Consider the following 12,447-nt stretch of genomic DNA (forward strand, 5'->3'; position numbering starts at 1 on the left):
TGCCCCTGTCTCCAGACCATCCTCCATGGAAGTAGGTAACCTCCCACCCCCCAGTTACCACTGCTACTAAGTATTATCAACTGCTCCTGTATTATCAACATCCAAATTCATGGGAAGGGCTGTGGTGAATTTCTGGAACTTGAATAGGAAGTTGCTTTTCTAAACAGCTTGACACTGAGGGGAGGCAGCAAGACTATAAGAAGTCTGGGTTGGGCAGACGGCAGAGAGGAAGCCAAGGCGCAGAGGAGATGGTAAGTTCCTTTCTCTGTACTCTGGGAACTGGATGAGATGGTGGCGTAGAGGCTGAGTCCGGCAGGTAAAGTGAGGAAGAGCAGTAGTCATGGCTCTTTATGTTGAATAGCCCTTTGAAGTGTGAGCATGTCCAAACCTGCGGTCCATTTTGACCCTCTAACATCCTTGGGGGTTGACGTTGCTATTTCCATGTGATGAATGAAGCCCCTGAGTCTTATGGAGACCAGGAGTTTCACCTACAGCCGCACTGCTAGGCTTGACGTTGTCTGGATCTGGACTTCTGTCCCTTGGCTCCCCTGCTGCTGTTTTTCCTTCTGGAGCTTACAGAAACTCTCATGGTGCAGATCTTGGTAAACCCTTGGCCACCTTCTCCAGGATTGCTCTTCTTTCTGGCTTGAAGGCGAGGCTGAGCAGGTGTCCTGGGACAACCTGTGATTGAATGTGGTCTCGTCCCAGCCCTCCTAGTTCCCTCTCTGAGCCCTAGGAGTCTGCTGGGACTTATGTGGAGTATCCGCATGGTTTCCATTTCTGCCTTAAGTCTCCATCCTGTTAGTGATTCGGTTTCTTCATCTGTAAAATAAGTAAGTTCTAGCACTTTACTTTATAGTGTCATTGTGAAGATTAAATAAGATTGCACTGAAAAACATTTAAATCAGAGGCTGGCACATGGTAGCTGATTAGTAAATGTCAGCTATTATTGTTGTGAAAAAGAAAAAATTTGTGGAGTTTGGGATCCAGGAAAGATACAAGGAAAACTAGGCATTTTTGAACTCGTTAACAGATAAGACACATGGTCTTACTTCTGACTTACCAGGAGTATCTCCCATAGTCCCAGGGTCCAAAATCCTGCAATCTGTGGCTAGCAAGGAATCAGCTCTCTCTGTTTTTGAGCCATTTTCCATGGGATGCCAGAAGAAAGCAGCATTCATACATGATTCACCTCACCTCTTTACTTTACTATGGTACACTTCTCAAATATTTGCAATGGGGATTTTCTGTACTGGGGAGAATAGAGAAGAAGACTGAAGAGAACAGGAATGAGTTTGAGTCTGTCCTGAGTTTGAACTCCAATGACATGAGAATGTGGATTGATTTTGTCTCATCTTTTGCACATCATACATCCTCTGTGTTGGTCAACTTACATGGATAAGGAGTTAGTCATCTCTTCCTTTTATTCAGTTTGGGATCCTCCTCTATATCAGAAGTATGTTAACACATTGGATCGTGGGATTCCTTGAGGTTCTAGTGAAAATACAACTCTTCATCCCAGATGACAATGCAAACATCCACATAAACACCAAGCTTTCTGGACAAGTACAGTGGGTTCCCCAACCCGCACATGGGTCTTAGGTTAAGAACCCCACTCTATTGCCTCCTGTGCTTTATGCTTAGAAGCTCCTCCATTAGCCTCTTGAAACTGGGCTGGAACTCTGCAATCTAGTGCTGAGGACTCCAGCTCTAGAACTGTTTTTAGTATTCCAAAAGTAAGACCTTTTCCTTTGCCCCTGGGCACATTTGGCTCTTGAGATTCAGGAACCTCAACCCTCTGTGTGTAAATTTGGCTTCAAGTTCAGAGTGGCTTCAATTAACCTCTAGGACCTGAGGAAAGAGGCTAAGGTTTATCTGGTGGGGTGTTTTCAATGAGATGAATCTCAGAGAGGGGAGCTCTTGATTGGGAACTTGCAATTAAATTATGCTGATGTTAGTCAGAGTTCTAGTGGTTTAGGGAACAGGTCTGGATTTTCTTCCATTTATACCTTAACCTTCTTAGGTCTGAGGCTTTTAGTTCTTACTCTTTCATTACCTGTTTTTCAAAATGAAGCTACCTGGTTCACCTTCTCCGGGGCTGGCCCCTGGCTCTTAGAATATGTAGCTTCAGAATCCTGTAAGTGGAAGCTTACTAATCAAATTTTCAAAAATCAGAATGACCTGCTGCATAATGGGCAATACTGAGAAAAGACCCTGGACCAATCCTAGAGAGTAGGCACATGGTGGTTTCATGAATGACATTTATTACATTATCTTTTAGGTGTCTCACTTCTTTGATTGAAAAGCAGACAGAAACTTCAGAAAGTCAAATACAAAATGATTCCTTTATATTTGTAGGGATATAGCTCAGTCATGCTCCAATGGACTTTTTAAAAATTAGGTATGCTACTTTATTTTTAATGCTAGTATTTCAACCTAAATAATGGTGATTGGTAGTCTAATTTAAATATGAGCTTTGATTCTCAGTGTTAATGTCCTGGGTTCCTGCCTGTCTTTATTTCTAGTTTGCTATTGGCCTAGAGACCTCTTTTTTTTTTTTCCACTGTGTTTCATTTTCTACCTTTAAGCTGCTGGGGCTACTAACATAAGTGCTCTGCCACCACCACTACCGTCCAGAAACTTCAGGGAAGTATTGTGCAGTTGTGATGCCTTGTGAAACCTGGACTCTGCCACCAGCAATTTGTGTAGTTCTGCCTCCTCCATGACTCTCACATCTACCTCCCTGCTTTGCATTCCCATTGCCCACAGCCCAAGCCAGACCCCCTTTTACTCCCACTGGGACTAGTACAGTAGCCTCCCCTTTGCACAGCACAACCTCTCTGCAGCTAATTCATCAAAACCGCCATAATCAGGTGCATCTGCTCAGGACGCTTCTCTGTTCAGAGCCCTGGCAATTAGATCCCTTCTGCGCACTATTACATCAGACTCACAAGATCTAGTCCCAACCTGATGTGATTTGGAGGGGGGGTGGTTCGGAGACGGCAGCCACAAAAGAATTCTTGAGACTTTTTCAGTACAAAAAGAGTGTTTTTATTATAGCATGGGGACAGGACCCGTGGGCAGAAAGAGCTGCACTGGGATTGTGAGGAGTGACTGGTGATATAAGATTTTCTATCCAATGGAAGGGAGGGTGATGTTAGGGTTCCAGGAAATTGAGTCCATAGCTTTCTGGAGATTGCTCTTTTATTGTAAATCATTAAGACAGTTGCAAACTGATGGAGACTCCTGTCCTGCAGGACTGTGAGCTCTATCAGTTAGCCCTTTGTTTTTCCCTTTCCTTTGTTCTTGGACAGCCAGCAGTGCCTGAGGAATTTCACACATATCCCACCTGGGAGGGGGGTGGGTTGCAGGGAGTTAGCTTGTGCTGTGCCCTCAGCTCCCTTTTTGCTCCCTTATCAAAACTACCTTTTCAATTAACCTCTAGGACCTCCCAGTTTTCGACATCAGTCAGACCACATCATTGCCTCTATTAAAACACCCCAGCCTCTGATTCCTCTGCATTTAGAACAAAATCTCATCCCCTTGTTTTAGTTCCTAAAGCCCCGGAGTGATTTGTCACCAGCTTCATGTCATGCTCTTCCACTGCTCATTCCATTCCAGCCACACTGATGCTTCATGTTCTGTGAACACTCCACACTTTGCTGCCACTCAACACCTTCACATCAATTTTTCCTTCTGTCTTTAATTCTCTTCTTCCTGATTCTCCCTGGCTGGCTTCTTCTGGCCCTTCTGCTTTCAGTTAAAAATGACCTTCTTAGAGAGATCTGCCCTGAGCTCCCTGCCTAAGGGAACCACCCAGCTCCTCTACCACATAACTCCACTTTAATTCCCTACCTAGCGCTTATCACTAGTTTCCAGGTTTCGTGTTTATTTGTTAGGAACTGCTGTGTATTTATTGGCATTTCATTGTCTGTCTTCCTCAATAGATTGTATATTCCACAGGACAGGAATGGTATCTGTTTTTACCATTTTAAGGCCAGTGCCTTGAAGAGTACCTGACACATTGTAGGCATTTGATAAATTAATAGCTACTGAAATAAACAATGGGAAAGAACAGGGAGTAACGGGGAGCGCCTATCTTGGTGGGGGTGGTGGCGGGGAGGGGAGGATTGGTGATAGAGAAGTCTCCTTTCAGGAGGAGATTTTTGGATTTAGAGCTAGGCACACAGAGAAGGAGAGGGTTCTCTGGTCAATAAGGAGAACATAGGGCACATACAGGGCATTCTGGAAACTACAAGATGTTTCGTTATAAATGCATTGTAGAATTGTGTGGGGGTGAATAAACTGAAAGTTAATGGCAGGAGATGAGACTAGACAAAAAGAAGAGGCCACATTTCGAAGGGTCTTACATGTGTCATCTTGAAGAGTTTGTGTTTATTGCTCAAGGAGTAGGAACAGCTGATGGACTTTAAATAGTAAAGTGATATGATCAGGTTTTTGTGTTAGGAATATCTTCTGACTTCATTATAGAGAAATAATTGAACATGGGTAACTTGAGGAGAGACCAATTAGAAGATGTGCAGAAAGGAAAGAATTATGTACCTTAATGGTGAGTGGAAATCTGGAGAATGACTAAGTATCTGGTCAGAAAGTAAAGTCAATAGGATTTGATGACAGGTTGATGTGAAGGGTTTGGACAAAGGAGAAAGATCCTTGGTCTTTGAACCTCCATGGTCCACCTGATGAAGGACTTCAGGGTCTCAGGCCTCAGGTCAGTGAGACTGTCTGCTAGTAGGAACCTATGCCTCTTATATGAGTCCCCTTTGGTGCTAGAGGCTTTCTGAGAGTCACACTCACTCCAGAGGGTTAGATTGAAATTTGCTTTCTCGTTCCCAACTTCTAAGGGCTGCTGCTACTTGATGCCCCTCCAGGCTTTCCTGAAACACACCACCCATTATAAAAATCCTCAATTTCCCCACTTCTCCACATATCCTTCTATCTTACCTGTACGGTGTTAAGAGAGTGAGTCCTACTCATTTGTTCCCTCACACAGGATGTGAGCCATCACGCCCCTTGCTTCTCTCACACGCAAATAGAATGAGACAAAGTACCAAGATCATTTTTTTTGTACAACTTTCTTACACTCTTCTGCTTAATCATAACATACTTTTAAATTTGATACAATTACTGCTGTAGCCCTTAAATACGGAGTTATAATCATCACATAGTTTTTCAGTATTTTCCTACTCAGCACCCACTTCTTACTTTCAGTCATTCCTGTGCCATTGTTCTTATTTATTTGTTCATTCATTCATAAAATATTTATTAAACATGAAGCGTCTGCTCTCTACTATAGCTGAGATTCAGACCTAAGTCATCTTGGCCTTGAGAAGCCTCTGCCAGCAGCATTCTCCAACTGTACACTCATATGCTTGCTTTGCATTTGGGTTGCAGATGTCATGCTCAGGAGGGAAGTCAGGGTTGGAGATGCTGCCTGGGGGCCATTTGGCACACAGATGACCAGAAGAAGACCTCAGGAAAGCAGATGAGTGATAAGAGAATAGGGTCATGGAGGCAGGACCCCAGGGTACTCTCTATCTCTACAAGTGCAAGAAGAGGGTTGAGATAAACTCAGAGGAAGACTCATCAAAATTGCTCAAGATGTCAGATAAGAGTCAAAAGAAGAACCAACAGAAACATTTTAAATAAAAGGAAGTATTCAGTAGTATTTATTGCTGCAGAAAGGTCAAGGAAGATAAGAAGGGAGAGTGTTCACTGGGTTTGTTAATTAGGTTTGCAGTGGTAAAGTTAGCAAGAGCAGTTTCGTGGGCTGGTGGTTGGAGGAGGCTGGAGAATAAAGGGAAACAAGGAAGTTAAAGAACCTGAACCAAAGCGGAAGGAGAGAAATCAGTATTAGGGCAGAAGGCAAACAGTCCAGGGAGGGACATTGTCAATTCTGCCTCTGAAAGCACAAAGCTGTGGTCTACAACACAGGAGGAAATAATCGCTTTCCATGGTACCATTTCTGCCAACTTTGATACCGGCAGCCATTGGACTCCTGCTGGCATCCAGTACCTCCTCCTAAGCAAAGTGAGGGCAAGGGAAAAAACATTTGGTCTTGCACTTTCTCCCTGCCCCTCTCTTCACCCCATTTTTTCAGTTCTTAGGAAAAGTAAAATTAAAGAGAACCACAGTGTGAAGCAGCTTTAATCAAGGTTTACCCAGGCACAGGATGTGATTTTAATGACCCAGTCACAGACTGTTTCCCAGTGACTTCTAGTTTGAAGTTGACTGCCAGAGAACATTAAAGGAAAGATTAGCAGAGCACGTGGCCATTTCTCTTAGAGACATTTCCTCTTGTTTCAACACTTAAGTGGCTTAGTAACACAGGGAACAGTCCTTAAATCTCTAGGATCTTAGAGTTGAAGATGACACTGTGGAACAGGAACAGATGTGAGAAAGCCTGTCCACCCCAAGGAAATTTCAGAGGAAAATGGCCACTCAAAGGAAGATTCTTAGGCATCACCCATTCTCCAGGCTCACACACAAAACCCTTGTCCATTGCCAGTGACTTACTCTGTTGCCTTGAATTTCACAGAGATTTGAACTTGTGGTCCATTAAACACGGACAGACTTAGTGAGTCCATGAACCAACTGGAATTGTCTAAAAAACCCTGCAACTGAGCATTTTTTTAAGAATCCTGACTGTAGCTCTTATCAGACTTTCAAAGGAATTCAAAAGTCCTGCAAGAATAAGAATCATTATGGTAACCCAACATCCACCTTGAAAACCTTAAAATTTTAAAAACTCTCTCTCTCTCTCAATTCTGTTTAAACCACATTTCAAAGTTTAAACAAACTAGTTAAAATGTGAAACAGCTCTTTTGGGATAGTGGCTGGAGTTGGGCACTGATAGGGAAGCAGGAGCCTCCCTTGACCAGCCTCCCACACACTTCCTTGAACTTTCCCTAAAGCCAGAGAAACCCCTAGAAATGCTCTACGGAGAAATGTACAGGGAGACAAACACTTCCAAAGGGCACACGGAGAGCACCACTAGATTGCAAACACTGTATTTCTCCTCTAGTCTACTGGAGAAGAAATCCAGCGCATGTTCAAAGGTAAATATTGGGGTCTCCTTCATGAGATCTACATTATTGTGTTCTTCAGCTGTAATACTTTTGCTGCTTGTGCCTCTGAAAGAATTTTGGAAAATTGTACAAGCTCTCACACCTTTCTAAGGGGAAAGCTAACTTTTTTGTCAGAAGTTTTAAAACTAATAAAAGATGGGATGTCCAATACATTGTAAAGAATAGCCTTTTACAATAAATGTCACATCATTTCTTAATATTCATTCCAGTGGAATTAAATGCTATAGTGATCTAATAACCCTCATCACTTAAAAAAAAAAAACATAACTAAGTTCCAGATAATAGGAAATATTATATTATTTGTTTTCTCTCCTTTAATACCTATTTCTATTCCACTTCCTCTGCAGAATTGTAACCTAATATAATACAATTTTAAGCTTAAAGTCTTTACTTGATCACTACATCTTACTTCTTTACAAAAAAGGTAATAAATCAAAATTTAAAAGATTGAATTTCCTGAAAGCACATGTGATTTTAGACTCCCCAACCTTCAGTTCTTTCATGTGTGACAGGAAGGAGTTGCACAAGATGAGTATTCCTGGAACTTATTTGCCTAAAACATTTTTAAAATGTTAACAGATTTGATGAAATCCCAACAGAAGGGAACTCATTAGAAATAATATTTGCTATTGATCCAAAGGGAATAAGTTGATTATATGTATTAAAATATATATGTACTTTGCATATATATTAAATATTGAATAATATTGTGGACATAGGCTGAAATTGTCAAGCAAGAAGATAAAACATAGATCAATAATACAGAGTAGATGGCATAGCACAGGACAATTCACTGATGCCCCGTGCATCAAAGTATAGGTCAGTCAGGGAGTTTGCATGCAACTTCCTAGTATTCGGGGGTATGGCATACTAGTTCTTAAAGGGAGATTATTGCATAATAATAATGACAATATTTTTCTTATGTGTTTATTAAAAAGTGTTTCATAAACAAAAAACATTGGTTGCACAAAGTAGTTACTTGACAAATATTTGTCGAATGAAAGAAGAAACAAATTCTGTCCTTGGTAAGAAACAAATTCTGTCCTCGGTGTTGGTTCAGGGTACAACTCAGAACAGAGCAGTGAAAAATAAGAATGAAGCAGAGGGCTTGAACCTCCATACTGATGGAAACAGGGAGGATTATGACTCAATATAATGATTATTAACAAGAATTTTTTTGGCCCCATTGATTTCACATCAATGCTAAAAAGAAGTTTTCTTTTCTTGTTTCAGGCCAGGTGCCTAAAAGCCATCTGGAACTGGAGATTTCAGAGAGTGATCTTCAGAACTGTCCAACTCCTTTGCTTCAGTGCCCTGATCTTTGGTAAAATTTATGTTAACCCTTCATCTGGGCCTGAGTAATGAGGGGACCTTCTCCAAGTAGGAGAATTTAAGGATGGTAGTCAGTTGTTATGAGGCATGGGAATACTCTCCCCACCCAAATGCCTGGAAAAAAAAATGCACCCAACACCATCACATTGCTGGAAAACTCTGGACAAACTGAAACAGACATCTCCAGGACCAATTATCTATTAGACACAGTGGGCACTGGTCCACAGTACCCTTAGGGACCCACAAAAATGTCTTAGCATACTATATGTATATATAGTAAATTGTAAAATTTATTAGCAATTGTAAAATATAGTTTTGAATATTTTATTATGGAGGAAGAGGCAGATTAAGGCAAAACTGCCTAAACTCCATGGAGGTCAATAATGCAGCCCTGGTGACTCCAAAATAAAGTTTTAGGGCAAAGCAATTCAATAGAGGTGTCAGTGAGGGAGAGACAAACATAAATGACCCTCATGTGGGCAGTAGAGGACAGGGTTGAATAGGAAAAAGACTCTATAAACAGGAAAGAGAGCCACGTCCAAGTCTGATTGCTTGCATTGTACACTTCTTCACATGGGATCTGGCCTCTTCTGGCCCCGGTGAGTTCCCACTGGCTACAAAAACAGTATCTTCCATCAGAGTGCCCCTTACACTTTTGAAGGGCACATACTTTATTTCATTTAATATCACAAACATGTCTTCAAAAGGCTTGTTTTAACAAGTGAGTGAGCAGAAATGGAGGACACAGCGTAATTTAACAAAGAGAAATAGTCAAGAGGTGGAATGAGTGTAAGATTGCAGATCAGGAGATTTGATTTGTAACCTGTCTCCGCCACGAACATGTTGTCTTTCACTCAACAAGTATTTACTGAACACCTGTTAAGTGCCAAGCTCTGTGTTTGGTGTGAAGGACCCAGAGATAAAAACAGACCACTATTCTGCATGGAGCACTGGGTGTTATGCACAAACAATGAATCATGGAACACTTCATCTAAAACTAATGATGTAATGTATGGGGATTAACATAAGAATAAAAAAAAAAAAAGGAAAAAAAAAAAAAAACAGACCACTATCAGGATTCACAATCTAGCATCTTACCATGTCACAGGAAGAGACATTCCAATACCCAGTGATAAGGAAGGTGGAAGCAGAGATGAGGTGCAGTGGGAGCCTAGAGGAAGGAGTGGCAAGCCTACCCGGGCAAGTCATGAAAAGTAGGGTGAAGAAAATTTACAAGGCATATGTGGGGAGGGCAGCCAGAATAGCAGGAAGAGCATTGCAAAGATACAAAGTGGGAGTCTGTTTTGCTAAGAAGGTAAATATGGTGGGTGATGAGGCTGGGCCAGCAGCTAGACTCCAGATCATAGAGCATCTTATTTTCCATGTGAAGAGGCAGAACCTGTAGATTCAAAGCAGCCACCAAGACATTTTATGTGTCATTTAAATTGGGCGAATTAATTAATATGTCTCTTCCATTTATAAAAGGAGGAGAAGATTAGACGACCCAACTCTGTTACCATTATGATTTCAAATCTCTAATACTAAGGATCCTCAGAGTACAATTTCCTATTCTGACTTCACATATATATTTTTAGGTGAAAGATGGAAACTACTCTTCTTCCTTAAAACAACTAGATTAGACATAAAAGAGTCATGTTTTAAGTATTTGTTTTCCAGTCAGAAGCTCATCTGACTATATAGAAGTGTATTTATGCTCACAGAATCCTTCTGGTTAGGGATGCTAACCTGGCATTCACTCTCCTTTACTCAGAATTAATAAAGCAGAAAGAAGTGGCAGCATGGACCTATAATTACAGCACGAAAGCATATTCATGGAACCATTCCCGGGTATTCTGCCAGAAGCACTACACGGATTTAGTGGCCATCCAGAATAAAAAAGAAATTGCTTACCTCAATGATGTCATACCTTACTACAGCTCTTACTACTGGATTGGGATCCGGAAGATCAATGATAAATGGACCTGGGTGGGAACCAAAAAGCCTCTCACCGAAGAGGCTGAGAACTGGGCTGACAATGAGCCCAACAACAAGAAGAACAACCAGGACTGTGTGGAGATCTACATCAAGAGTGTGTTGGCCCCTGGCAAGTGGAATGATGAGCCCTGCGGGAAAAGGAAGCGGGCACTATGCTATACAGGTAGGATCTTTTCTACTCTGAAGATTGTCTGTTTAAAACAAATAGCTTCCCTGGTTCATTAATATAGCCACTGTGTCGGTAACATTGAGTCACAAAGTCAGGGATGTGAGAACAAAGAATAAACTACAATCAAGCAGTGTTACTGAGCACCTTGAAGAATATAAGATCAGGATTAGAGAAAACTGGATTTTTGAAACTAGAATTTTACGATAATTTTACGATCATCTGACCCATCTTCTTCATTTCATAACTGATGAAGTAGATGCTCAGAAAGTTTTGGTTTCCTAAAATTTATGTCCAGAGCTTTTTTGCACCACTCTGCCCTAGTAGAAGTTGAAAGGTAGCTTGACCCTGCCCCCAGGAGACACAGCTGTAACTAATACTTACTGCTCGTCAGTATGGTGCAGGCATTGCTGTTAGTTCATGGGTCAGGAGTCTATTTCGTATCAGTTTCGTCTAGTCCTTGGGAGAACCTCATCAACTGGGTCCTCTAGTACTCTCATCTCACTGATGAGACAAAGGCTCAGGCTAGTAAGGGATCTGCTCAAGGTTCTAAGCTACTTGATGGTGGAGATGGTTTCAAACTCATGATCCAAAGTTGGTGTTTTTTAGCCACAAATGCTACTGTACTCTCTGCTCTACATTCTCATGAGACACCATGAGAACATGACCAAGAATCACAAATGCTTTAGATTCCCTTCAACAACAACCTGTGTTCAGGTGTGATGGACTTTGGGAGAGGTTCGGGGTGTGAGGAAAGGGAAGAGGTAACTGGGAGGGTATTTGCTTCTCAATGAAGTAAGCAGTTCCCAAGTAAGCAGACATGCATGGAAGCTTGGTCTTCCTGTACTCATGTGCTTGTTCCATCTTTCTGATGCAGCTTCTCACATAGAGGAGCCCCTCCTGCCCCATGTAGTGCACAAACACTGTGGTTAGGGAGAGACTTGACGGCCCTGGGCAAGACAGTCCTGAGTACTCTGAAGCTTCTTCTTTCATAAATCATCTTACAGATGCCACACTCTGCTATGTATGTTCTAAAATCAACATGGATGGAACTGGAGGGGATTATGCTAAGTGAAATAAGTCAAGCAGAGAAAGACAATTATCATATGGTTTCACTCCTTATGTGGAGCATAAGGAATAGCACAGAGGACCACAGGGGAAGGGAGGGAAAACTGAATGGGAAGAAATCAGAGGGGGAGACAAACCATGAGAGACTCTGGACTCTGGGAACCAAACTGAGGGTTACAGAAGGGAGAGGGTGGGGGGATGGGGTAACTAGGTGATGGCTATTAAGGAGGGCATGTGTGGTGATGAACACTTAGTTGGGTGTTTTACCCAACTAATGAATCGTTAAACACTACATCAAAAACTAACGATGTACTATATGCTGGCTATTTGAACATAAAAAACAAAATAAAGTAAAAAACAAATAAATAAATTCTTTAAATTATATAAACACCTCCCCTCAGAGCTGTTCCTCCACTTTCCTCTACTTTCTCTCTCTCTCCTCACTCAAGCCTCCTATCTGAGAGAAAACATATCCATAAATGCATTGTCATGTATTCAGGTCTCATTTTATAAATAATTTATAAACAAACAAACAAATTCATTAATTTAAAAAATCAGGACCTGTTCTTTGTAGGCCAGGATGGACATTACCAGAATATTAGTGCATCCTGCTGCCCTCCCAGTCAAATCCCGACACTCCCTGGGTAATGCCTCCCTGGAACGGTCCCTGGAAGATTATCTTGGTTGCCAGTCTATGTTTCCAGTATGCCACTGCTTCCCCTCCCTGCCCAACCTTCAACATCCATATCTGCAAGACCGTTTTCCCCAATAAAACTT

General features: G+C 41.7%; 1 protein-coding gene across 1 annotated transcript in view; it reads left to right on the plus strand.

Annotated features, from left to right (window-relative positions):
- The first annotated feature begins 238 nt into the window (after positions 1 to 238).
- Positions 239 to 12,447, plus strand: part of LOC110574030 (selectin P) — a 36,685-nt gene continuing 24,476 nt past the window's right edge. The window contains exons 1-3 of the mRNA XM_021682649.1: positions 239 to 251; positions 8,343 to 8,433; positions 10,213 to 10,599. Of these exons, the coding sequence (XP_021538324.1) occupies positions 249 to 251; positions 8,343 to 8,433; positions 10,213 to 10,599 (481 nt within the window). The 5' untranslated portion in view covers positions 239 to 248. The remainder of the gene's footprint in view (positions 252 to 8,342; positions 8,434 to 10,212; positions 10,600 to 12,447) is intronic.

Source organism: Neomonachus schauinslandi, chromosome 6, assembly GCF_002201575.2.
Source record: "Neomonachus schauinslandi chromosome 6, ASM220157v2, whole genome shotgun sequence".
Taxonomy (NCBI): domain Eukaryota; kingdom Metazoa; phylum Chordata; class Mammalia; order Carnivora; family Phocidae; genus Neomonachus; species Neomonachus schauinslandi.